At 35.1% G+C, this 26,582-nt stretch overlaps 2 protein-coding genes across 4 annotated transcripts; one reads left to right on the forward strand and one right to left on the reverse strand.

Annotated features, from left to right (window-relative positions):
- Window positions 1–942: 942 nt before the first annotated feature.
- LOC114291121 (transcription factor TCP2) lies at window positions 943–12,222 on the forward strand. Of its 3 annotated transcripts, XR_014339476.1 has the most exons (5): window positions 984–1,303; window positions 1,761–1,829; window positions 2,264–4,081; window positions 11,898–11,936; window positions 12,040–12,222. XR_014339476.1 is itself a non-coding variant. In XM_082886350.1 (4 exons), the coding sequence occupies exon 3, from the start codon at window positions 2,645–2,647 to the stop codon at window positions 4,034–4,036; it is 1,392 nt and encodes a 463-aa protein (XP_082742476.1). In that variant the 5' UTR covers window positions 943–1,303; window positions 1,761–1,829; window positions 2,264–2,644; the 3' UTR covers window positions 4,037–4,081; window positions 12,040–12,222. The 3 variants fall into 3 exon arrangements, 2 of the variants coding, with proteins under 2 accessions (XP_082742476.1, XP_028090971.2); XM_082886350.1 differs by lacking the exon at window positions 11,898–11,936 and having other exon boundaries at window positions 943–1,303; XM_028235170.2 differs by lacking the exon at window positions 11,898–11,936 and having other exon boundaries at window positions 1,036–1,437.
- A 5,124-nt stretch (window positions 12,223–17,346) lies between these two features.
- On the reverse strand, window positions 17,347–20,397 carry LOC114291135 (F-box protein At5g46170). The gene is made up of 2 exons (XM_028235181.2): window positions 18,493–20,397; window positions 17,347–17,781 (listed from the first exon to the last, which is right to left on the reverse strand). Exon 1 carries the CDS (start codon window positions 19,690–19,692, stop codon window positions 18,511–18,513), a length of 1,182 nt encoding a protein of 393 aa, XP_028090982.1. The 5' UTR covers window positions 19,693–20,397; the 3' UTR covers window positions 17,347–17,781; window positions 18,493–18,510.
- Window positions 20,398–26,582: the final 6,185 nt, after the last annotated feature.

Below are 26,582 nucleotides of genomic sequence, written 5' to 3' on the forward strand. Positions count from 1 at the left end.
TATCTAAAATTCTCAAATTTCAAAGTAAAATGATTTTAACCTGAAATAGAGTTAATTTATCATTGCATCTTTACTTCACATCCTATATAAATTCATTCAATAATTAAAAAAATATCATGCCTATGTGAACAGTGACAGAGCCAATGACCCTGTTTGGTAGAGCTTATTTTCAACTTATTTCAGCTTTTAGCTTAATTTAAGCTATTTTGATGTGTTTGATTCAGCTTAACAATACAGCTTATAGCTTTTTGTAAGTCAAAAATCAACTTATTCTTTGAGTGGAGAATGAGAAGCTTAATTTATAAGTCAAAAATCAACTTATGTTCACAGCTATAAGTTATAACGTGTTAAGCTATAAGGTATAATCACTTTCTCACAGCTCTACCAAACGGGGCCAATAAAGGCTTATGAAAAGTACATAAGAGCTTCTATTTCGATACACCAAACCATCTCTGTCCACATTTTTTCTCAAGACTCACACTTAATAATTTTGAAATATGAAGTTTTGCTCAGTATTCATCATTTGTTGTAAAAAACACCCCTAACTTCTTGATCCTTTAAACTTAACCAAATCCTTAGCCACAACTTGCCACCACTGCTGCCACAAACCACTGCCAACCTCGACCCAACATGCCAAATGAGAAGTTACAAGAGAGTAAAAAAGTTTGATAAAAAATTTCGCTAATATATAACAACTTCTTAAATTACCTCTTTTTTTTTTTTCTTTTTTTTATGTTATACTTTTTTTGTTACAGGAAAATCCTTCCTACCCCGCAGGTTCAAGGCAGTGCCCAGGAGATTGGCCCAGAGAAGAGAGAATTGAACCTGTGACTTTGGAACTTAAACCTTAAGCCTTAACCACAATGCCACCCACCCTGAATTTATGTTATACTTAAAAATTATAAAATTTTTACGTGAAATCTCTAAAACAGAAGTCTAATTTGGTAAATAGATAAACAACGAGGGAGCAAATTTGTGAAAATGGACACATTGTCTGTCCTTTCCCGATAAGCCCGGTGATTTGCTCTAATGGCCATAGGCTTAGAGCATTGAACCCCGAGCACACTCTCTCTCTCTCTCTCTCTCTCTCTCTCCACACATTCTCTCATTTTGGATATTCATGAAAATTCTGATGATTTTCACGCAACACTCTCTCTCTAAAAAGCTGAGCTACAGAGAGACACACACCTTTCTCTAATCTCTACAAATTCAGCTCAATTCAAGGTCCATTAATGGCGGTTTGGTTTAATTAGGGTTTGGAATGCTTGCAGACGAAGAAAGTACAAAGAGAGAAGAGAAAGAGGTATAGTTTGAATTTGCATCTCTCTTTCTGAAAATAATTTTGAACTGTTAGTTAGAGAGAGAGGGAGAGGGAGAGGGAGTGAGTACTTCGAAGTTCGGAAACTCGAGGAGGCAACAACAGTACAGGAAATTCGGGTTAGGTCTTCTTTTTTTTGTCTCCGCATCTTGAAACCGCTTCGATCCGTCTTCGATTCATTGAGCTTCAAATTCTGAAAATTATCTGATTTTTTTTTTCTCGATCTCTGAAGCTCTTGCAATGGAGAGATTGGAAGCTTTTTGTTGTTTTGATTTTCAAAAGTACTTGTACTTTTTATTCGTTTTCGATTCATTGAAAAATCGAGAGTACTGATAATTTTTATTCGTTTTCGATTCATTGAAGCTTCAAGTACGATTTCACTTGGATTGTGTAAAATTTTTGTTTGATTTGTTGTTTTCTAATTCAGCAAATGTTTTTGCAGGAGGACCTGAAACACACAGATCTGATTGCTTTGGATCTACATTTTGTCGTGTAATTGAAGAACCAGTTGGTAACAATTCATACACAGCAAAATATTTATATATATACATATAAATATATTGTAATGTCTGCAACTTCTAGGGTCAGCGAAGAGCTTTAAATACAAAGCTTGAAGTCACAGATCGGAGACTTGTACGCAATTACTGCTTCATAGCTTTTTTCATCAACATACAGCTTAAATTTTAAGCAAAAAAAAAGCTCAAATCGAAGTGTGTGTGTGTGTGTGAGAGAGAGAGAGAGAGAGAGAGAAACTTTTCAATTTAGCTTTTCTTAAAGCTTTATCAACTTTAATAAGCTCTATATGTTAGGTTTCAGATCTTTTTTAAGTACCTTCAAAAACATGCTTGATCATGGTACTTTCTTACCAGTGATAGTGTAAAACTTTACAATTAATTTTTTTATTTTTGTTTTTTCACTTTTTTGTTTTTGTTTTACTCTTCACAGGCTGAATCTGAGCAAATTCAGAGGCTTCTTTTTTGCTTTTGAAAGCACTGTAAAAAGCTTAAATGGAGTCTCATCTGACATTATTACCGGCCTGCGAACGAACGTGATATATCGAAGCGTGAAAGGGTCCCTCGTAGATAGATATATATATCTACGTGTATACATACATATATATATATATATAATTATAGATACAAAAGCTACAGTAGACTGTATGATCGTCATCAATGCAAAGGACACCCCAACATCTTCAAGTTTTCTCTCTCCTCCAAACCCTAATTTAGATCCCAAATAGGCCCCCTCTTTCTCTCTCTAAAAACTGGGAGGATAAGAGGAGAAGAAAAAGCTCAAGTTTTGATGTGAGAAAGGCATGAAAGTGGTATGGAGGTGGACGAGATTCAAACGCAGGGACACAAGTTTCCAAGGATAGGTAACGGTAGAGGTGATTGTAACAAGATAGGGCAAAAGGGGGAAGAACAATATCCTGATGATGAAGAAGATGGAGAAATCAAAAGGAGTGGCGGCGGCCGCAGCGGCGGTGGGATTGAGATTGGCGGTGGCGGTGTTGGGCGGCTTTGTGGGTGGCCATCGTCTCGAATTGTTAGGGTTTCTAGGGCATCTGGTGGGAAAGATCGGCACAGCAAGGTTTGGACCTCGAAAGGGCTTCGGGATCGCCGTGTTCGCCTCTCGGTCACCACCGCTATTCAGTTTTACGATCTTCAAGATCGTTTGGGTTATGATCAGCCTAGCAAGGCTGTAGAGTGGCTTCTTAAAGCGGCCGCGAAGTCCATTGATGAACTTCCTTCTATAAATACTTCATTTCCAGACACTCCTCAGCAATTGAGCGATGAAAAGAGGTCGAGTGCTGGTACTGAACAAGGGTTTGATTCGGCCGATTTGGAATTAGATGGTGGTGATCAGACTTTTCATCATCAGCAGCACCAACAGCATGTTTCTTTGTCGAAATCGGCGTGTAGTAGTGCTTCGGAGACGAGTAAGGGCTCGGGTTTATCTCTCTCGCAGAGGTCTGAAAGCCGCATAAAAGCAAGAGAGAGAGCTAGGGAAAGGAAAGCAGGGAAAGAGAAAGAGAAAGAGAGTCATGAATCTGTTAATCATCCCCAAAATATTAACCCTATTTCCCAAAGCTCTTTCACTGAGCTTCTCACTGGTGGCATAAACAATGTTAATAGCGCCACCACCACCGCGAGTCCTAATGGATCCGCAGCCAATTTGTTCCAGAAATCGACTCGGCCGCAGTGGTCTTCAGCTCCGATGGACTACTTCACTTCAGGGCTTCTCAACTCGTCTCCATCCCGAAACCCTCACTCATCTGGGTTTTCTGGACAAATTCACTTGGGGAATTCTCTGCCACCGTCCATGGCGATTTCCCAATTCAGTCTCACGGCGGATCACCACCACCACCACCACCCGGAGCTGCAGCATTTCTCGTTCGTCCCAGACCATCTCATCCCAGTCTCCACCGCTGGCGTTGGTGGTGATTACAATCTCAACTTCACCATCTCTTCTGGTGGCCTTGCTGGTTTCAATAGGGGGACCCTTCAGTCCAATTCACCGTCTCTGTTGCCTCATGTTCAGAGGTTATCTACCATAGACGGATCAAATGTACCATTCTTCATCGGGACCGCGGCTTCAAATGCTGCACCGGTGGAGAATCATCATCAGTTCCCAGCTGGGCTTGATGGCCGCTTGCAACTCTGCTATGGCGATGGACGCGGCCGACAATCAGACCAGAAGGGGAAAGGAAAGCACTGAGTTCGTTGCAGAGCTCGTTCCTCTCGGCCCATCTTTGTCTCTCTGGTAAGTTCTCTACCCAAAAGTCTAAATCTTCAATTTCTTCACATTCAAATTATTTGCTCCATTAGTTGGTGCTATGTGCTTGTTTTTTTTACTCTTTCCTCACATGGGTTTCACTTCGTCATACTGTTGTTATTACTAAATTTTTTACATGTATTTGGATTAAAATTGTGAAATTCGAAAATTTCATTATATATAGGTTAACAAGTGTATGGAACAACCATTTCTTGAATTGGCATATAAATATAAATTTAGAACTTAAATAATAGTGACATGAGGTTGTTAGTGTTGAGACGAAAAAATATCGCAAGGGGAGGATATCAAGTGTCAATTTTAAGCAGGGAAGACTAGGATTATCTCAAAATACTCGGGTAGTAGTATCCAGTTTTTACCTGTTTTAAGTCTCAGTTTTATATTTTGTATATAAAATAAATTTATGTCAAATTTTATAAATTTTTGCTAATTGAATTATACATAAATACCCTTGTGTTTGTATTGGGAAATTATAATCCCAACAATTTGTAAAACTTTTCTGAGTTGCTTTTTGGATTTGAGTGTTAAGGTACCATGAATAGTTTGATTTCTCGGTATGATAAAAAGGCACATGATTGTTGCATTTTATGATTATTGTTTTAGCTTTTTCTGTACCTGCATGGATTGCTGCGAGTGAGGATCGGCTGGTTGTCTCTTTGTTTGTTCTCTCCTTGGTTCCCTTCTTTCTAGCATATCTATGGCACGCCAGGTGTTAGTCATTGAGGAGGACGAACGCACTTTCAGCTAAATCGTGAGATTCCAATGGATTTAAAATTTTAAATTCCCTAATTGTCCGACTCCCAAGCTTCTGTCAGACCACTCCCATTTGAAAGTTAATTTTTTTCCTCTCAAAATATTTTAGTTTCTTATTTTATTTTTTATTATTTTAAAATATTAATCTCTTTCAAAAAATTAAAAAATAAAATAATATAAATTTATTATTTTATCATTTTTTAAAATTCATTAATAATACAAAAAATACAATTATAACAATTAATATTTCTCAAAAAATATACTATCAAAAGATAATTTTAAAATTTTAATATTTTTAAAATATAATAATTGTACTATCAAAAAAATTAAATTTCTCAAAAGAGACAATTATTTTGAAAGAGAGAGTAGCTCTAAAGCTATCGCCACAACACCCGGCAATAAGTTTTCGTTTGACCAAATTTTTTTTAGTTTGATTTTTTAATTTTTTTAATTTGATTAAAAAAGTTTTATTTGGAATGAATTTTTAATTTTTTGTAATTTTGTGAAAGAAAAAATGAAATGATTATAATTTAGATGTGACATTCTTATTAACTTTTTTGTTTATTTTATCTTTTAGTGGATTAAATTAATCCAATGATATTGCCAAACAGGCCTGAAAGGATTAACTGTGGCTTTTTATTGCCTTGGACAATCATCCAGTTCTCAGAGAGCAATGCTCCCATCCATCTAGATATTGCTACATATAATAGGGGAAATAACACTTCCGAGGAAGTTTAAAAAAGAAATTTCACATGAGTGATAAAATTTAAAAGTTTTAATAATTAAAATGTTAAATTTTTCATAAAATTGTAATTATTTTAAGAAATACAAACTGATGTGTAATTTTTCCTACATAATATATTGTTTCTTAAAATTTCGATACAAAAGTGATGTGTACTATAATTGAGACCAGTACTTAATATTTTGGAATATTAACTGTACTTGTTTTCGGAGTATTAAATAACTTCTCATTGTGTTTTTAGGTAAGTCAAGCAAAAAATTTACCTAAACTAGGTCAGTGAAAATTAAATAAAGTGATAAATAAATATATATATATATATATTTAAATGTTAATTTTATGTGCATTTATTAATGTCGGTCATATTTAAGAATATGCCCAATTTGTGTAGCTACTTATATGGATAGAAATCAAGAACAATAAAAATTAAAAATACTTGAAGACAAAAATATAGACAGAACTCTTCAATTATTGTTGAGGATTATTACAAATGAATATACATTATCTATATATGTATTTAGACAAATTATTTAGTGTTTTTAAACATATTTATGTGATCTTATTGGTCTAGACAATGGAATTTATTATTTTTATGTTGATATATTAAAAAGACAACGTGAGAATTGTAAATTTACATGGTTATTGGGCCACACAAGACAATATAACTCACACGTCCGACATTAGAATCCACACAAATAAAGTATACAAATTCATTTATGACGGAATAAACGCTCCTGGGCAAGACTAACAGAGAAGTGCTAAAGAAAGTTTTTACAATTTTTTTATATGCCCAATGTAAGAAGATTGCATCTGGTTCTGTGATTATATTCTGCACACTTAGAAACTTTTAAGTTTTTATTACCTTAAAATATTGAAAGAAAAAGGAAAAAACAATGCCCATGTTCATCATAGCTTTGTTCACAATTCTAATCTTAGATAAGTTTAGACGTCAATGTAACAATGATGAAGATAAAAATGCCTCTTTCATCAATATTTATATGTTGTGATGCTGCATGCTAAATGTGATAACTGGTTAGCTTTTTGATCAATGAGAATTTGATTAATTAAACAAGTAACTTGGGACCTCAAGTTGTTGGTTTTTATTGTAAGTAATCTCTTAGTTTAGGCACATATGTGTTGATTTATAAATCCTCTTTTAAAGTGTTTTGATTTTATTCAGATTTACCAGCTAGGCCTATGGTGTATGCTAAGGTTCATTATTTGGATCAAATGTGTTTTTGGTTTGTTGTTTTTTGGTAGATTTATTATTGGTCAAAGTCTCTTGATATGTTAGGATTACTTGGAACTCTATGTATAACTATTAAGTTTTCTTTTTCATAGTTTAATAGAAAATCAAGTTTTATAATTTTTAGTGGCTTTTATGCGCTCTTAGGAATTGTGGAATTGTGTGCTATGATTGTAACCTAATTATTGTTCTTAAGAAAATCTAGGCATGATGCATAGTGCTCTCTCTCTCTCTCTCTCTCGTACATCTTTTCCTTTATTTTTTCATAGTTTAAACTATTTCACCTTGGTTTTGCCCCTAAACCACTATCAACAAGCCTATCCCATTCCTCTTTTAATCAAACCACCATAACATATAAAAGAAAACAAAAGTTACATAGTTATTGTCAATGAGTATTGTTTGTTGCACCCAAAACAACCCCTTTAAAATATCTTTCCTACTCATATACAATCTTAACTTTAAGGTTATAAATTTAAGTTATGGAACAACAACTTTGTGTAATATGCCAATGTTAGGTGTGTACTTAATTTTTCTTCTCTCAAACACACGTTAATATATACTAATTGAACGTTATTTTACTCATATACAACCTTACCTTTTTTTCACCCCCATTAAAATGATAAAATATCATATTTAAAAACCTTTCAAGCACCAAAAGCGAATTAAAAATAGGTTTAAGAAACCATCTATATGCTTCCCTACATTTTGTTCATATTTTATAGGAAAATGTTCACCACATTCTTCGTACTTTTTAAAATTGAAGTCATTGCAATGATTAGTATTTTGACCAAACAATTGGCCATTGATGACGCTTCTTTCCACCTATAATTTGAGTGCTTGTTTGTTTTTCCCTGATAAGCTGGTTTAAATTTATTTATTTATTTGTCATTATAATGAATATCAAAACTATAATTTCCCAGAAAACATAATAATTTACCATAGTTAGGCAATGTCCACATTTATGGAGAATCATGAGTTAGACCTTCTCATACACTCAATAGGTGAAAATCCATACTTTGGGCTTGCAATCCGTCCCTTTTACACTCTCTACTCAATTCATTAGGGTTAGGATAGTTCTAAACCAAGATCCTTGTTGAATATGTGAGGCTGAGGGGTAGGTTGTGAGTTTATGAGTAATAGTAGTAGGAGAGTTTGTTCACTTTCCGAATCTCACTTAATAGATCATGTTTCCTTGTACCTTTAATTTCATATTTTTAATGAAAGTTATGCTACCCATAAAAAAAAAAAAAAAATTAAAAAAAAAAACTATAATCTCTAAAACTAACAACTCTAACATAGTTAGAAATTTGTTGATACTATGAAATACCTAGCAGGAATAGGAAAGATAGGTTGTTTTCCAACAATGAAACAACAATTATCATAATCCAAACTAAACATATTTAACGAAAAACAAATAAAGCATAGTCAAGAGGAAAAGAAATGCATCAAAGGGTCCTCAGAGTGGATGCTTGTCGCTTGAGTAGAAGTCTGCTCCAAACTGCTGGGGCAATACACCTATATGGACCTAACCAGTATTCCTAAGTACTAGAATTATACAATTCCTACCAAGCCTAATTGGGATATTCTTTCTAACTATGATGTAATTCCTACAAAGCCTTCTCCTTGTATCCTTTTCTTCTATCAATAAAACTTTCTTTGCTAATCAAAGAAAAAAGTACTGGAATTATACACCTATGTGTACTAAGTACTAACCCATAACTATGGCTTCTATACAACTAGGAAAGAAGATGTGAAATTTGTAAGTTCAAAATATAGGTGAACACTATTCATTCTATCTAAGATGGTGATGTTTTGCACTCTCAAAGTAACAAGAAGTTATTAGTAATCAAACAGTCATAGCATGTCTTTGATACATAATATCATCCTAAATGAAAAAGTTTTCTGATCCTGGTTTGTTCAGTTGAGTTGAGTGAAAACATAGATAGTCATGACCCGCCAACTAGGTAAATGTTACTATGTTCTCGAACAACTTATGCAGAAGGTATCGACCAACGTTTTGAGATTTGCTTGAATATTCGATTAGAATGGCTCAATGAGAAAAACTTGTAGCTAAATTGAAAAATCCTATTTTTTTTTTTTTAAAAAAAAATTTATAGATGCTGTTACATCCACTACCGTCGAACTTCCGTTAGGCAGTCACCGAAAACTTGCCGGAATGTTCAACATCACCGGGAAGGCGCCGGAGTATCGCCAGGAAGTCACCGGAAGTTCACCGGACTATTATGAACTCTAGTGGAAGTCACTGGAATGTCCAGAACGTTCGCTGAACGTTAAGAACATCATTAGAGACTCAGCAAAAATATCCATAATATTGCCACAAAAAAAAAAAAAAAAAGGAATAAATGGAGAAATTAGAGCGAAAAAACATAGCAAAATGTACTTAATATTGATAAACTAAAAGAAGAAAAAAATGTAATGACAAAAAACAACAACAATGGAAAAAATATATGTTATTTTTCAATTTTTGTAGGATTTAAACAAATAATCTCCAATATTGATCAAACTGAAAAGCAAGTTTTGAAACTGTAAAATGTTACAGTTTCAGAGCAAAAATCTATTAAGTATTTATTTTTATTAATCAAACTGAAAAACATGTTATAAAACTGTAAAATTTTACAATTATAAAGAAAGTTATGAAACTACAAAATTTTACAGTTCTAAAGAATTCTATGAAACTGCAAAATTTTGCAATTTTAAACTATGATTCATTCCAACACCAAATTTTTACTGGATTCCGTTTAGCCTTCCCAATTTACGTTTTTGTCATTTTAGAAAGATTTGTTTTGACAATTTCTAGTCTAAAAAATCTGATTTTAACCCATGTTTTTCTAGAATCCACTCAAATTTGAACTTAACCTATGTTACTTGGAATCAGATATGCCACATGTTCTAAATTATGATACAGTAGGAGTAGATGTAAGTTGTGTTTGGATAATGAATTTAAAAATTTAGAAAAAAAAATGAAGATGTCAGGGAAATATGAATGAAATGCTAAATTATTCCTCCATTTCCCTCACATTTTTTCTTCTCTTTCAAAATCACTCACCAAAATTCATGAGTAAATTTAAAAAAAAAAAAAACCATTTAATAAAAGTATTTTTTTAATCATGTAACAACATATTTGTACGAGCAATATAACTCATTTATGATGTTTTGTCATATCAAAACTTCACTCACTTTAAATTTTAGTTCATTATAATTGATTTTTTTTTAACTCCTAAAGAAACTAAAAAAAGCATACACTGGACAAAACTTTTGAAATCATTTTGGATTGCTGAGCCTGCTGTGCATGAGCATGTATTCATGTTGTCTAGATCGAAATTGATGAAAATTGGTAATTGTGGGCAAATTTCAGCTCACCTAATTTGGATCGAATCAATAAAATAAAAAAATTGTTTTAGGCTTTGCTAAATGAAACTGAACACCACATTTGCATCTTCTTATGTCTAAGATTACTGAACCTGTATGTCAAAACCACTCACTTCTACATCAGTTTTTTATGTTCCAACCTTGCCACTTCTCTCTTTGTATTTAACGTTTATCTATCACAATTGGGATATGGGAGCTGAAGATAATTTATTACAATTGGGTTATGGTAGCTCAAGATAATTTACTTGATATTAGCAAAATGTGGATAGTTGAGACGTTGAGATATTTGAGTAAATCAAATGGTTGAGACATATGAGTGAATCAAAATAATATGACATGTTTGGGTACGATGTGGATTGAAGGTTAAATTATAATCTTTTTCCTTTGTTAAACAAATGGATAAGGTAAGATAAGGTAAAGTTTGGGTTGCTGAACTAGTTAATTATAAATATATATATATATATATATATGATTTACAAGCTATGAACACTCATACTCGTAGAAGTAATAGCTTTTCAAATCATTAGCATTTTAATAGTTTAGATAGGAACTGCCCATTAAACCTTACATTGCTTTAGCGGAGTATTTGCTAAATAATGGTCAAAACTTCATTTATGAAACCTATGTTTTAGAAATTTTTTTAGACATTTTGTTGTAATAACCTAACCAAACCAAATCAAGCCTTAAGTCCCATCAAATGGGATTGGTTACATGAATCTTTCTTCTCCACGCGGCCCTATCAAAAGCCATTTTGTAAGTCAAATTAAGTAGATCCATATCTCTATTTACAACGCTAACCAACGTTAATCTAGGCCTACCCCATCCCCTACCACTTCCATCTACCGTTACAGCATCGCATCTCTTCATTACTGCATCTGTTGGTCTCCGTTGAATATGACAAAACCATCTCAATCGATTCTCTCTCAACTTATCTTCTATCGGTGCTACTCATACCCATTCCCGAATACACTCATTCCTAATTCTGTCTTGTCTAGTCTTGCCACACATCCACCTTAGTATTCTCATCTCAGCCACACTCATCTTATCTATATGTTGTTTCTTGGTTGCCCAATACTCCGTCCCATACAACATCGCTAGTCTAATAGCCGTTCTATAAAACTTATCTTTAATTATTTCAATTCACTCACATATCTTACTCCATTTGATTTTTGCTTTCATCAAGTGAACTCTAGCAATAAGTTGGTAAAATCACTCTGTATACTCCTAAAAATTATTTAAGATCATTAACATTCTTGTACACGATTTGAAGATAGTTGAATAGCCAAAAGTGCTCTTTTAACTTATTCTTAAATTTTTTCCAATCTGGAATTTTCTCTAATTTCTATTGACAGTTCATTTGCAATTTTAATAGTAAAATATAGACAGTGTAACATGTGCATGTTTTCCTAGTCGATTGACTCTCTGTTATATGATATGATAGTTGAGTATTTGCACTACATGGGTCTTGTTAAGAGTAGAATATCCGTTAATAAATTTAAATTTGTTGGTGCATTCTCTATGAAGGTAGAGTAACTTAGGAACATATAATTATTTAAAGCTAGGGTGCCTAAGAGCACCCATTAACAAAAGTCATTTCCTAAGACTATTTGTTGGCTTTGGTTTGCGCTTCTTTCATATGAACCTTATGTTTTCATCAGAAGGTGATCTGATCCTAGTGTTGAAAGAAGCTTGAACAGGTTTACATTTTCCTTGTAAATTTATCTACAAATTGATGCTTGTTTCTATATAATTGCTGCAAAGTGATTGGCATATAAACTATGTTGCAAATGTTTGATGCAGCATGATATTGAAGATGGATTAGCGGCGAGCCCTGAGTGAATGCGTGTCTTCTCTATCTCAGGAAAATGTCATTATTTATACTTCCAAAATTCTTTTTTATGTCTGTTTTATTCATTTTGAAGTCATTCAGTTCTCATTCACGTATTCGGATATATTTATGTATGCATGCAATTTGTGTTTTGAGATTTGGGTAATTTGTGTGGAGAGTTTTTGATTTCTATTGTGCTGTGTGAGAGAGAAGAATGCAAGAGAGAAATTAACGCAAACACTATTTGAAAATCTTCACAAAACATTTAACAAGTTGATCATGTGCTCCAATGAGATATAGCAAAGATGTCATTGTAAGCATTTAGGTGATCTGTTGTCTCTGAACCTTCTTGTTCATGTTTTTATGACATGTTTGTTGCCCTTAACCATCTTTGTTGAAGGTAGAAAAAAAAATTCAATAGACACAAGGGTAGGTCTCACTTGCCTTTGATTTTTCGTGTATGGTTAGACTTTCTCTTCCATTGGCGGTTATAGTTTTAAATTTGAGAACAGTTAGGTGGTTAGCGTCGTTGACTTTGCAGTGGATTCATCTTTGACATTGTCCCAATTTTTAGAACTGCAATTTTTGTGTTGGTTGTGCAACCATTTCATATGCATTTATTTATTGATACATACTATTTGCCCCAGAAACTGCCCTCCATGGACCATGGTGTCATATTTAGAATCCAGGCCCCGTGATTCTAGTGAGGCTTTTGCTTGGTTCCTACTTCTCCATTGAGACCATTAGAATCCAAAAATTGAATATGTACCACCCAATTTTTCTGAGTATTTTTATTTGTGCCTCCCCTGGCTACCACTCTTATATATGTGCCTCCCTTGGCTCCCCTGTTGAGATCCTATTATAGGACAAGTTTCAATTACATTTTGTTTGAGACTCTAGAAAGAAGTACCTCTTTTAGCTCGACGTTGTCTCCTATGCTTAGTTTCGTCATGGGCTTGAAGAGACACCTAGTGCCTCTAGACCACCTAATAAATTTTTTTTTTATAATAGAACTCAATAAGTTTTTGTCTCATTTAGTTGGGATGATTCTATTCACAATTGTATCTGCAGTAAAATTTCGAGAAAGCCATATTTTTTTTTTTTAATCATTTCAACCCAAATTCTCATAAACTTTTATCTATTTCTTTTACAACCCTTCATGTTGATCAAATTAATCATTCATCATTACAAAGGTGTTAATTGTATTAATTGGTTTGCTATGCACATATACAACCCAATGATTTTCTATCATCCAATCTTTAATTGATGCGATTTCTAAGTACTTTACTTTATAATGGATTTTTATTTATTTATTTATTTACTTTCTTTTTCCTTCGTACACTTATTCATCTCAATATTCTTATTTCAAATAAAATAATTTTGTGAACAAATTTTTTTTTTAACAATCCAACATTCAATATCATGCATCATAGTAGGTCTATTTCATCCTTATCATCCTAATTTTACGCATCATATCCTACTCAATTTCTCCATCTTCATGAAAATTTGTCCCCATTTTATGCATCAAAACCTAGTCAATTTTTTATGAAAATTCACATTCATGAAAAGAGAAAAATGTAGACATTAAATAAAGTTTCTTAGCTATGCCTGCTAAATTCCTCCATCCACAAATTTAGTCCATTGACAATCAATTGCTTGTTTCTATTAGGTCCAATGGCATTTAGGGCCCGAAGAACCTAGGCTGGGAATTCCAATGTTCAAACACCCAGTTGTTATCTATGTTTTGTTGGGTCAGCAATTGGATTTATCGGTGTTAAAGTTAAAAAATAAAAATAAAAAACCAACAAAGCAAAAATATGGAGGGAGGATCAAATGCTAAGGATGTTCCTACATCTCATAGTGTCCTACAAATTACAGTTGAGGTGAAATTACAATCTCATGGAAAGTCATAATCTAGTTCCATTCATAAAATTGTAAGCAGAGAATGGAGATTATTTATTTATTTTTATTTTTTTGCAACGAAAGGACACTGAACCTTCCATCAACGTGTATCTCTAAGGATGGGGTATGTCCTACCCCAGACTCGACCTTACTCTCTATATCCATCCCCTATCCTGACCCACCCCCACTTGGTGAAAAAATCTCATCCCTATGCATCCCGGTCCATTTAATTTTATAACTAATATTTTCAATATTGAATTTTAAGAATGTAGGAATGCGGTTTAATAGAGAATCAAATTACACAAACTTGAAGGTTGATTGCCGTTATTCTAATAAAGAGAAGAGGTGTGGTGGTACATAAAGAACATGGAATATAAGGAGAAAAAAAACACCTAAAAATCTTTTAAGTGATCAAACAACAACACATATATAAATAGAGATACTTTTATAGTACTAAAAATATAATCAGATCCTTACTCACCCGACCCAAACCCATCAAGTTTTTCATTTCACCCCAAACCCAACTCTATTCTATTAAAAAATTCCAAACCTGTTCCATTAGGGTCCGGGATAAAATTGTTCTATTAGGGTCGGAAAGATCGAAGACCCATTGGATCAACATATTTTTGGCCATCTATCACACATGCTGCAGACCTAGCCAGGCATTGAAGATACAACAGCTTCGAACATTCAATGCAACCACTTTGACATGAGACATTTACTGCAATTCTGATACCAAATTGGCAAACAGTTACTGAAACAGAGCGTTATTTTCCCCAAAAGGACAAGACTTTGCAGCAATTATTTGGTGTTTGCTTCTTCAATGCCAAGATGACTCTCATTGCACATCTTCAGTGAGAGAGACAACACTACATCTCTCTCTCTCTCTCTCTCTCATCTTATATGCAGTTGTGCTAAGCATGAAGGAAATTTTCAACTTATTTCGTAAACACACAGCTCATGAAGTCAGTATTTTGAAAATACTACTTTACATTTAAAATCATGTTTTGAAAACAAAACAATGACATATATATATATATATATATATTAATCACACTCTTTGAAATTGGGTTCTCAATATGCAACTTGAGTTTTGAAAACACGACTTTACAGAACACGAATTTAGGGTTTTAGGGTGACGGCAATATTATCGGACAGCAATCATAACCCAATAAATCAAAGCTATTACTCCCTTTCTACACACTCTAGACCAGGACTCAAATTGACATGTAGCTACGAAAAACACATATCTATCACACAAAATAAATAAATAGATACTAAACTCGAGGGGTTAATGTTGGGCACACAAAGGGATACCTCTACTACAGTTCTGTATCATCAACATCCATCCAAGAAAATTCCTGTCATGAGGCGCCGAAGATTTCTGTTCCAGGTGAAAAAGACTTGAGCATCCCAGATCGTAACTAGTTCGAAGTACCATATGCCAAATAAATGAAATATTCCACTCCACAAAATGAAATAAATATTGGAAATCACATACATTTCATACCACAGGAAAATAACTTACCAACTGAAACTGCATAATTAGGGTGTAGGACCATCACAAAAAATTTTAAAAAAATAAAATAAAATAGAGATAGAGAGAGAGAGAGGTGCATAAACATCTTTCTACCTGGACTAAAATCAAGACAAAGCAGAGAGACGAGGGATCTAACAATATGCCATCCAACACCCTAGTCATAATAAGGTATTTGCAACACCAGAACAATGGAAATCAATGAAACTCCAATGGGCAGGGTCGACTGGAACTCTAAAATATGGAACGAAGTTGCACAAGTCGACGGCGTTTTGAAGCACTAACATGCTAGTCTTCGAAATCATAAAAATATCATCACTAGTTCCAAAATCCATGAATAAAGGTATATGATAAACCCCTGTACCACCCAGCCTGGGGTTGAAGATGTAGGTACGAGTCTCTTCTTCTGCTACCTCACATTGCCACATCATCTCCACATTAGCATCTCCATGTGCGTGGTGACACGTCACATCGTCAGATGACATATAGATCAATAGCACATCTCCACATGCTCCCCTCTATGTTAAGCTATACTAAACAAGGCAAGCGTACGTGGTACCTTTGCCTTCGGCCTAGGCATCAAGGCAAGCCATACCCCAAACTGCTCGTAGCACTCACTTGGGTCGGCCATGGATCCGCTGCTCGATCATTGCCCTTTCCACCAGTGGATGAGAAGCTCGATGTCTTCATAACCGAGTGTGTTCACTCCTATGGCCTATCCTCATCCATCCAATACTAAGGCACAACTAAGCCCTGCTCACTCTCCGGCATAGCATGCCCATTCTACGACACTTGCTTGACTTCACCTTGGCTTGCCCAGCTGGCTCCACCTAGTACCTTATTCTGAGCAACCTCCTCTAAATTATACGAGTCCCAAAAGACATCCTAATGCTATCAAAACTTACCTAAGTTGGAGAAGTGCCTAGAAACTCCCGTGGGGTAGTAGGTGCCTCAGTCATAAAGCAACTGAGTGGCCACATGACCCCACTCGAGATTAGGATTGATGCTAGAGTCAAGGGTTAATCAAAATGCGTCATCATCCCCTTGCTCCTACACTTTGACCAGTCAGTGCAAGCGTGTGCGAGAGAGAGAGAGAGAGAGAGAGGGAGAGGGAGAGGACTTCTACAAGGAATAATAAATGCAGTTCTTCTCCCCTCTTCCACCTTCAGTGGTCCCCTGCCATCTCAGTACTTACCATCTTCCCACAAGGCCTCCACTTCACCCACCACATGACCAACTTTCAACAGAAGACTTTTGCAACTGCATAACCTCATAAACAAGGCTCTCTTAACTAAACACTAGCAATGACCGGAACAATCCAAGAACACAACATAAAAACGTACAAGTCTACTTCTTAGCACTAACATGCTCTCTTCCTAAAATCAAGATATAGCTCAATACATGAAAATGTCAATAACTAATCTGACAAATTATGCAACAAGATGTAAGTCCAAAGTCTGAACTAATTGCACAAAAAATTATCAGAATCCAAATAAGTATAGTTGAACTCTTATAGCTTTCTAAGTTTCAGTCAATTAGCCAAGTATTTTGAATCTCAGATTTGTTAGTTCGTGTAATCCAAGAAATAATCACTGTTCTTAATCATCACTGCTCTACCCTCAATAAAGCGTCGTGAACTTGAGACACCAAAACCTGCTCTACACCAAGTTGTCTAGAGGACTATGATCACTGTAAGTCCAGAGTTGAGCATCCTGCCCTGCAAACACTCTAGCACAGTTCACACATCCATAGCATCTGCATTATGCCACAAGTCCTTTGCAGCAAATTATTAAAAGTATAAATAATAATGGTGCAGCAATGACATTATGACAAGAAAACCTTTGCTAGAACCAGTAAGCTAGCCACTTTAGATATAAAGCTAGATGCAACGTACACTGCTCACATAGGCATAAAATATTCATTCAAACCTACAATATTCACATAAGAGATGATTAACAAATGTAAAAGACTACAACTCAAACGCTCAAAGCTCTTACAACATTAATCTAGTTGCATCGTGCGCACTCTTACAGCATATGCCCAATATAAAAACAAACTGCAGATGCATTTCATCCATCCATCAGTTTAAGCACAGAAAGGGACAGATTCCACAGTGCATAATCAACCAAGGAACAGCAATTCCATTGCATTTATGAAGCATGATTAGGCTTGATGAAAAACTGCACTCGCATTAAGCTACGTGCAAAACAAAAGTATTTATTGTATGCCTTCCAAAACATGTGCATCTCTCTTCTCCTCAGAAATTGCACTTTCCCTGGAAATCAAAGTACAATTCAAAAAAATTAAGATCGATAAATCAACAAATCGCATGACTCACAGAGATCCAAACATCAGAGGGACAAAGTGCTCATTCAGGCCTAATAACAGTAAGATAAAATGAACATGACTAATGGAGTAGCAATCAGGAATGGCAACAAAATTGTGTCTATGCTCTTTTTTGGTTTCTACCTACATCTCTAGATTCCATTTAACCAAAAAATGCCCACTAACTTTCCACAGAAAGGTTCACTCAAATGGAAAATTTTCAAATAAAAGGCTTAAAATGGAACTCACAATTTCTCCTACAATCATATGCTACACGTTTCAGAAAGTTCTACTGGATCATATAAGGCATGTAGTTCTTCTATTACCACAATATTATAAGCAAATGTGTCCAAATGATGTAAATATAATACACATTCATAAAGATACTTCTGCCTTATATGCAAGCTCCATAGCAAATTCAACAAAACATTTGTTATCAAGAGTAACTAATTAACGAGGCATCTTGAAACAATAGATGTACACACAAAAAAAAAAAAAAAAAAAAAAAGTCTTGAAGACCCATCTATACCATGCACACTATTCATCCAAATCTTATTAATTAAATGGCTTGTGGCAACCATAAGTAACATGTTTATTGATCCAAAACATAGCAATCATATGTTTATCCATAATGCATCAAAACAACCAAAGTTAAAACTACCTCAGCAATGCATTGCTCTTAAAAGGAGTTCATCTCAAGACAATAAGTTCTCCTTTTCACCAGCATCTTCGCAGCCATCCCAAACGGCTCCTCAAAGGCAGCCGAAACCCAACACCCCTCCGACACCTCCTTCTTCACAGCCGACTGCTCACTAGGCCTAATTGCGACCAATGTCGCCCCTTTCAGCACAGTTCCATCAGGCAATTCCAGGTGCGGAGCATACCACAGCCTCATATTCAATGCCGGCACAAGTGTCCGCTTCGAGGCTGATGAAGCTGATAAGGGCTTTACTCTCAACTCCTCCAATTGATCCCTATTCATACACAACACTCCCTGCCCATCGGCATCAGTCAAAACCAAGCTATCTAAAGTCTTATGCTCCGAAATTATGGGCTGAAGCAAATAATGCCTCGCCGAAGCAGCAATCAACGAACTGATTGTCCACACCACTCTCAATTTCAATCCTCCATTCGTGTAAAACGATTCAGGAATACTTCCATTTTCATCTCCACCAGCAATAGCAATAGCATTACCACAAAACCCATCTCCATTGTTATCCAAATTCTTACTTGGGTTAGGGTAAATCACCGAGGAAGCTCCGAGAATCACGCAATTATCGAGGGTCGATCCGAAATCAGCCCTCCATTTCAACAACACACCTTCATCGATACCCAATTCACCACTGGGAAGCTCGATTCGGAGACACCGAATTTCATTGAAATTCTTCAAAACTTGAGTAGGCGAATGATGGGTCACACCACCCTGATCTAGTTCATCATCAGCCGAAGCTCCGGTACCAACCGAAAGCGAAGAAGAAGAAGAAGCCGAGTTCGATCTCTTGGGACCCAAGAACTGGCCTAGAGCTTGGAGTGGCTTGACGATTCCACCGAAAACGAACCGAAACAGGTTCGAGAAAGCTCCGCGAGACTTGTCGGAGGATCCAGAGGTGGAAGAAGCATCGTCGTCGGAGATCACACAGTCGACACGAACAACGACGTTTTCGACCTGAGGGACGAGGGTGTAGAAGCGGCGAGAAATGACGCAGCAGCGACCTAGGGCTTTGACATCGCCGATCTTGTTGAAGATCAGGAGGAGGATCGAATCGGGCAAGAGATCGAAATGGTCGATCTCGTCCGATGATGATGAAGTGTAGGGTTCTGGGTAGACTTTGGTGGTCAGATCTGGACGAACAGAAGACATCTGAACCAATATATATATATATATATAGATAATTATGTATACACAACTATATAGAGAGAAAGTGATGGGATTTGAGATCGAGATGGAGTGAGGGAAACCCTAAATTGGGGAATTTCAGAGATGGGAATTGGAAGGGAGAGTTTGGAGAAGAGGCAAAGAAGCGTTTGTTGGGATTAGATCTGATGAGAGAGAGACAGAGAGAGAGAGATGAGGATATAGTGGGTAGGTGAGTGAGAGAGGAGAGAGATTGAAGCCTAATATGGATTGGAGAGAGATGGGTGTTAGGGAAAAGGAGGAGAGAGAGAGAGAGAGAGAGAGAGATAATTTGAGATAGACAAAAGAGGAAAGGAGGTTAGCGAAGAGGACTCTGGCGATGGAGTTTGAGCTATGGAGAGAGAGAGAGAGAGAGAGAGAGAGAGAAGGAATGGTGGGATGAGATGGATCCACGGTTTTGTCTTACAGAGATGAGAGAGAGGATTTTATGCCCGTACGAAGGGATAATAAAGAGGTGGTGTCGTGTGTGTGTGTGTGTGTGTGTAGAGAGAGAGAGAGAGAGAGATGAGCGTTCGAGATGAAACGGGATTTGTATGTTGATTTTTCTGAAAAATAATTAACACATTTAGGCCATGTTTGTTATCCCCATCAGCGGTATTGGACAGATAGAGAGGTTGCAACTTTGAAAACATATTCGGCTACGGAAATTTGTGAGTACATTCTTTGTCCAGCTGGATTGGTAATCTCATTGTCCAATCGAATTAACAAAGCTGGAAAAAAATATGAGATTACAAAAATATTGAGAGAATTGAAAAAATAAATATTTTTTTTTGTTATGTTTTTTTTTTTTTCTTAAATTCAAGTGTAGTCTATTATTTGTAAAAATATAAAAATATATATTTTTATTTTATATAAAAATAATTTAATAATTTCATCACTAATCATCTCTCTCACTATCATCAAGACAAACACACTTTTACTTAAGCGGTACTTACGTATAGATCCTAATTAGTAGACTTATTGTCTAATAGGTTCTATGTGAAAAATTTGTCATAAAAAAAGTCACTAATTGTAAGTTTTAGCGACAATTTATAAAAATCGTGAGAAAAAAAGTCATTAATTATTCATTTTTAGCAATATATATAAAAATAAAAAATTGTCAAAAAAAATTATTTTTAGTAATAATTTTGCCAATACTTATTTTCAATAGGATTTGATGGGAATTAGTCCAATTATTAGGACCTATGGATAGTTTATCCTTTACTACTTTTTTATTTTTATTTATTTTTTGACCGATAAATGTTAGTTGTTAAGAAAATCTCTCCACCCTTGGTGCTTGCACTCCCTTAATTCAACCCCCTAAAGAGAATTGAACCCATGACCTCCTTGAGACTAAAGTTCTAAGGAAGACATGGTGGCCAACTAGGCTAAGCCTAGTTGGTTATCATTTATCACTTAATCCTCTCACTAACAATCTCCTCACTAACTATCTCTTCACTAATAATCACACTCAACCTAATTTGCCAAATAAACGTGGCCTTAGGACTCGTTTGGGAACATGCTAATTTGGTAACTTTTTAGCTATTTGGCTAAAATATGAGATAGAAAAAACTAGTATGTTTGGGATGACTTTTTAGCTTTTTACGAAAAGATGTGCAAAAAGTAGAGAGAAAAGAGAATCTTTGACTTTTTGGTATGGGTTGTTGGCTTTTTGGCTAATTTAGTAACTTTTTGACTTTTTAACTAAAATGGAAGGTTTCCAAACGAAGCCTTAGTAAAAATATTAGTACTCACGTCTGACAAGATAGACCATTCACATGGTGTGAGTACTAATCATTGTGTTTGGTTTCAATTTTGGAAATTCAATTTTTTGAAAAATTTTAGTGAACATTTTTAAAATTTTAAGAAATTTTTTTACTTTTTTAGATACACCTTACTTAGATATATCTAAATAGTAAAATATTTGTAAATAAATATTTTAAAAAATTAATAAATACAAAAAAATATAAAAAATATAAATATAAAAAATATACTAAATTTTCATATTTTTTTACATTTTTGGTATTTAGTAAATTTTTTAAAGATTTTTTTCACAAATATTATAATTTTTAAGTGTATTTATGTTAGATGTATCTAAAAATTAAAAAAATTACTTAAAATGTTTTAAAAAATCATTGAAAACAAAAAAACAAGGAAAATAAAAAAGTAAAATTTTCTAAAAAATATTTTTTGGAAATCAAAACCATACAAGTTGAATATTTTTATCAATATGAGATTTAGATGGTGTGAGTTTCACATTTATATGAGATATTTAGTATAAATATTAGTAAAATATTTGAGATTTTTAGTATTTTTTTATTTTTTATTTTTTTGACGCTGCTTAAGTGGTATTTTGAGAAGTATATTTTTTTGACTTTTTTTTAATTAATTTTTGTTTTTAGTAAATTTTTTTAACTTTTTTTTTAAAAAAAATTAGGTTTCTAAATTCAGCCCGATAAGAATCAGAAAATTATAATTTTTTAAAAAAAAATTAAAAAAAATAGAAAAGACAAAAATAAGCTAAAATAAGTAATTTTTTTGACTTATTTTTGCCTTTAATGATTTTTTTATGAAATTTTTCAAAAAAAATATATTTTTTAGATTCGTCTCGACAAGACATATAAGAAAAAAATTTAAAAAAATTGTCATAATTTTTTTTAAAAAATAACTAAAAACAAAAAACAAAAACAAAAAAAAGAAAAAGATGTGGTTTTTTGGGGGGCCAAAATGGGCCTAAATTTATTGTGTGAACCCCCACAAAATTGAAATTAATTGGACCAGGGTTTTAACTCTCACCTTACTTGGAAAGTTAACTATTTTTATTGGTTATATAGCTTTGCTAAAATAAAGGGTGTTTGGGAAGAGATTTTTTTGCTTTTTTGGGTTAAAATAGCATACTAAAAGATAAAATATATTAAAATAGTTAATAAGACAAAATATCACATCAAATTCATAATTATTTTACTTTTTCTCTCACAAACATCACATCCAATTACAAAAAAATCAAATACCCTTCCCTAACACAACTATTTTAGCCCACTAAAATAGCCAACTTCATAGTTGATTTTTTTTTTTTTAGTTGATTTGATAATTGTGAGAGAAAAAATAAAATAATTATGAGTTGGATATGACATTTTATTTTATTAACTATTTTAATATATTTTGTCTTTATAGACGATTTTAACCAAAAAAACTAAAAAAATAACTTGCCAAACAGTGCCACTCTCGCTAAGTTCAGGACATCTCTCTCTAACGTCCCTCCCTAAGTCTTTTACGAGGTGTGTCGCCAAGGATGGGAAGGGGTTCTGACCGTTGGCCTTTTCTCTCCTCCTTTCACTTTTATTTTTTATTTTTATTTTTTAATAATATTGGAAGCTTGTTCTTTCAACCCTTTTCGACACCACCATCACTACACCACGTCACCACCAGATTTGCCATCTACCTACCTTCATGGATCCACCTTGTCACGCCCCCATTACGCCCATAGTAGAATGGTGCCACGATGGCTAGTAATCTGAGATTACCAAATGCCAACTTACAAAGTTTCACACAATCAGAGTATACATATGGAGCTTACATGTGCGGAAGTAATAAATTTAAATCTAAGTAGTCCATAAGAGCTGTACATAGATCTAATGAAATGTCATGCATCTTAATCATGGTTTTACACCTCAAATACAAGACAAAGTAAAGTACATATTACACAACCCAAACCCTTATGCGAAACACCACTATAAATCTGAAATTCCTCATTACCTGACGGTAGTACAAGAATCGGTGTTGTGACTAGCCTCGTCTTTAGCTCCTGGAAAGCTGATTCTCTATCCTCGGTCCATTCATATGCCACTCCCTTCTGAGTCAATTGTGTCAATGGTACTGCAATCTTTAAAAAGTCCTTCACAAACTTTCTGTAATAACCTGCCAAACCTAGAAAACTATGAACCTCAGACACATTAGTCGGCCTCGGCCAGTTTACAATGGCTTCAATTTTACTAGGATCAACTGAAATACCCTCTTCATTAATCACATGCCCCAAAAATGAGATACTAGGGAGCCAAACTTCGCACTTACTAAACTTAGCATACAATTTTCTATCTCTCAAAATTTGTAGGGCAAGTCTCAAATGCTTCTCATGCTCACGACTACTCTTGGAATAGATCAATATATCATCAATGAAAACAACTACAAACTTATCTAAGTATGGCCTAAAGACTCTGTTCATCAAATCCATAAATGCTGGAGGAGCATTTGTGACTCCAAAAAGCATTACCAAAAATTCATAGTGGCCATACCTTTTCCGAAAAGCAGTATTCTCCACATCCTTAGCCTTAACTTTGAGCTGATGGTAGCCCAACCTGAGATCAATTTTAGAAAAGACTCTGCTCCCTGTAACTGATCAAATAAATCATCAATCATCGGCAATGGATACTTATTCTTAATGGTTACCTTATTCAGTTCTCGGTAATCAATACAAAGACGAAGTGCACCATCCTTTTTCTTAACAAATAAAACTAGCGCTCCCCAAGGTGAAGTGCTCGGCCTAATAAAACCCTTATCCAACAACTCTTGTAATTGCACTTTCAATTCTTTAAGCTCGGCTGGGGCCATCCTATAGGGTGTTTTGGGGATAAGCTGGGTTCCCAGTATAATGTCAATAGTAAATTCTATTTCCCTATCGACTAAATGGCTAGGCAAATCATTTGGAAAGACGTCGAGGAATTCATTTACAACTGGGATATCGGCCAGTTCAATGTTTCCATTTAGATTACTTAGTACACTACACAAATAACCTTGACACCCTTTTTGGATCAACTTATAAGCCTTCATAGATGAGATCAAGTAAGGTGGGGATACTACTCATTTACCCTGAAATGTAACCTCGGCTTGGTTTGGAGATTTCAATGTGACACTTTTAGAAACACAATTAATGGATGCACGATTAACTACTAACCAATCCATTCCCAATATAACATCAAAATAAGTCATGTTCAACGGCATCAAATCAACTAGTAATTCGACATTCTCAATCACAACAGCACATGCTCTATGAATGGATGCAACAGTCATAGTTCTTCCAGATGGAGTAAACACAAATAACAAATAACCAAAGGGTTCTAGTTCCCTATTCAACTTCTTAGCAAACTTAACAGATATAAAGGAATGTGTAGAACCCGAATCAATCAATATATAAGCATCTTGAGAGCAAATTGGAAGGGTACTTGACACTACTGTCTCGGCACTCTGAGTGTCTCCTGGCACTAATGCAAAGACTCTACCCTGCCTCATTTGTCCTTTCCCGACATTGCCTTTCTGTGCAAAACCCGAGGTACTCTCGTTTTTCTTGCCATCATTAGCCTTTGTCTTGAAACAGTCCTTGACACAATGACCCATCTCACCGCATTCAAAACAAGCTCCAGACGCCTAACAACAACTCCAAAATGTGGCTTCCCACAACTTGAACATGTCGGCCTAGTACCACTTTCCATATTTGAGTTGCTTGAACTGCCCACATTTGCCTTCTTCTTGGCATCAAACGATGTTCGGCGGTTGTCATAATTTTGTCTCTTTCTCTAGCTCCCTCCTGAACTCTGATATCTGTTTAAGTTAGCTTCTGCCAATATGACTTTGTCCAATACTCCGGCGTAAGTTGGTATGTTGAGCATATTAACCTGATCTTGTATCGGTCCACTAAGCCCACTTTCAAACTTTTTAGCTTTTCTATATTCATCATTGACCATGCGAGGCGCATATCTAGCCAACTCGATGAAAGTACGGTCATATTCAGCCACTATTCTGTTGCCTTGTGTCAAAGTCTGGAATTCGGTGGTCTTGCGATCTCGGACACTAAGGGAAAAATGCTTGTCATAGAATAACTTCAAAAATCTAGCCCAAGTCAGACCTGGATTACCTTCTCGGATCATCATCCACCACCTACGAGCATCGTCGTCCAATGTGAATGCTGTCAATGACACCTTCTGAGCGTCGGTGCTAGAAAAGATCTCAAACAACTTCTCCATTTCCAAAACCCACGCCTCAGCTTTCAACGGCTCTATACCTTCATGGAATCTCGGCGGATTCATTTTCTTAAATTCTTTGATCAAATTTATTGTGTCGTCCCCATATAAAGCTGGCTATTAGGGCACTTGCGGTGCCAGAGGGGGTGGAGGCGGAACTGCATTTCGGCTGTTTGTCTACTCGGCCTGAGTAGAGGTAATACTAGTGTTCTGTTGCCTTGTTTGCCTCAACTCACGGGCCAAACCTTCGACTAACCTTTCTAATCTATCCAACCTGTCCTCAGAATGATCTTGTCTAACTGGAGGTCTTCCCCTTCTCATGATGCTAGATGTATGCAAAATATGACTCTTAAACAATATGAACAAATAGACAATTAGGCAAATAACAAATAAGTATGCTAAGATAATGCACACCTTGTCAAATAGCAAGCAATATGATGAAATCCTAACATCATTCTAAGGGAAATCCTATGCTCTTTGGGACTAAAAGTGTGTGAATGACGTACTATAAGGAACCGGTGCTTTGACACCAATCTGTCACGACCCCATTTTGCCCCTAGTAAAATGGTGCCATGATGGCCAGTAATCCGAGATTACCAAACGCTAACTTACAAAGTTTCACACAATCAAAGTATACATATGGGGCTTACATGTGCAGAAGCAATAAATTTAAATCTAAATAGTCCAGAAGAGCTGTGCATAGATCTAATGAAATATCATACATCTTAATCATGGTTTTACACCTCGAATACAAGACAAAGTAAAGTACATATTGCATCTGGATCAAAAGGCTTCTCAAGCCGAAATATGCAAAAGACATGAATCAAAAGCTAAGAAGCATAA

This window comes from Camellia sinensis, chromosome 9 (genome assembly GCF_055761805.1).
Source record: "Camellia sinensis isolate YWXY chromosome 9, ASM5576180v1, whole genome shotgun sequence".
Classification (NCBI taxonomy): Eukaryota; Viridiplantae; Streptophyta; class Magnoliopsida; order Ericales; family Theaceae; genus Camellia; species Camellia sinensis.

Excerpts from the sequence above, each read along its gene's own strand:
- LOC114291121 (XM_082886350.1), top strand. The coding sequence starts at position 2,645 with ATGGAGGTGGACGAGATTCAAACGCAGGGACACAAGTTTCCAAGGATA.
- LOC114291135 (XM_028235181.2), bottom strand. The coding sequence starts at position 19,692 with ATGTCTTCTGTTCGTCCAGATCTGACCACCAAAGTCTACCCAGAACCC.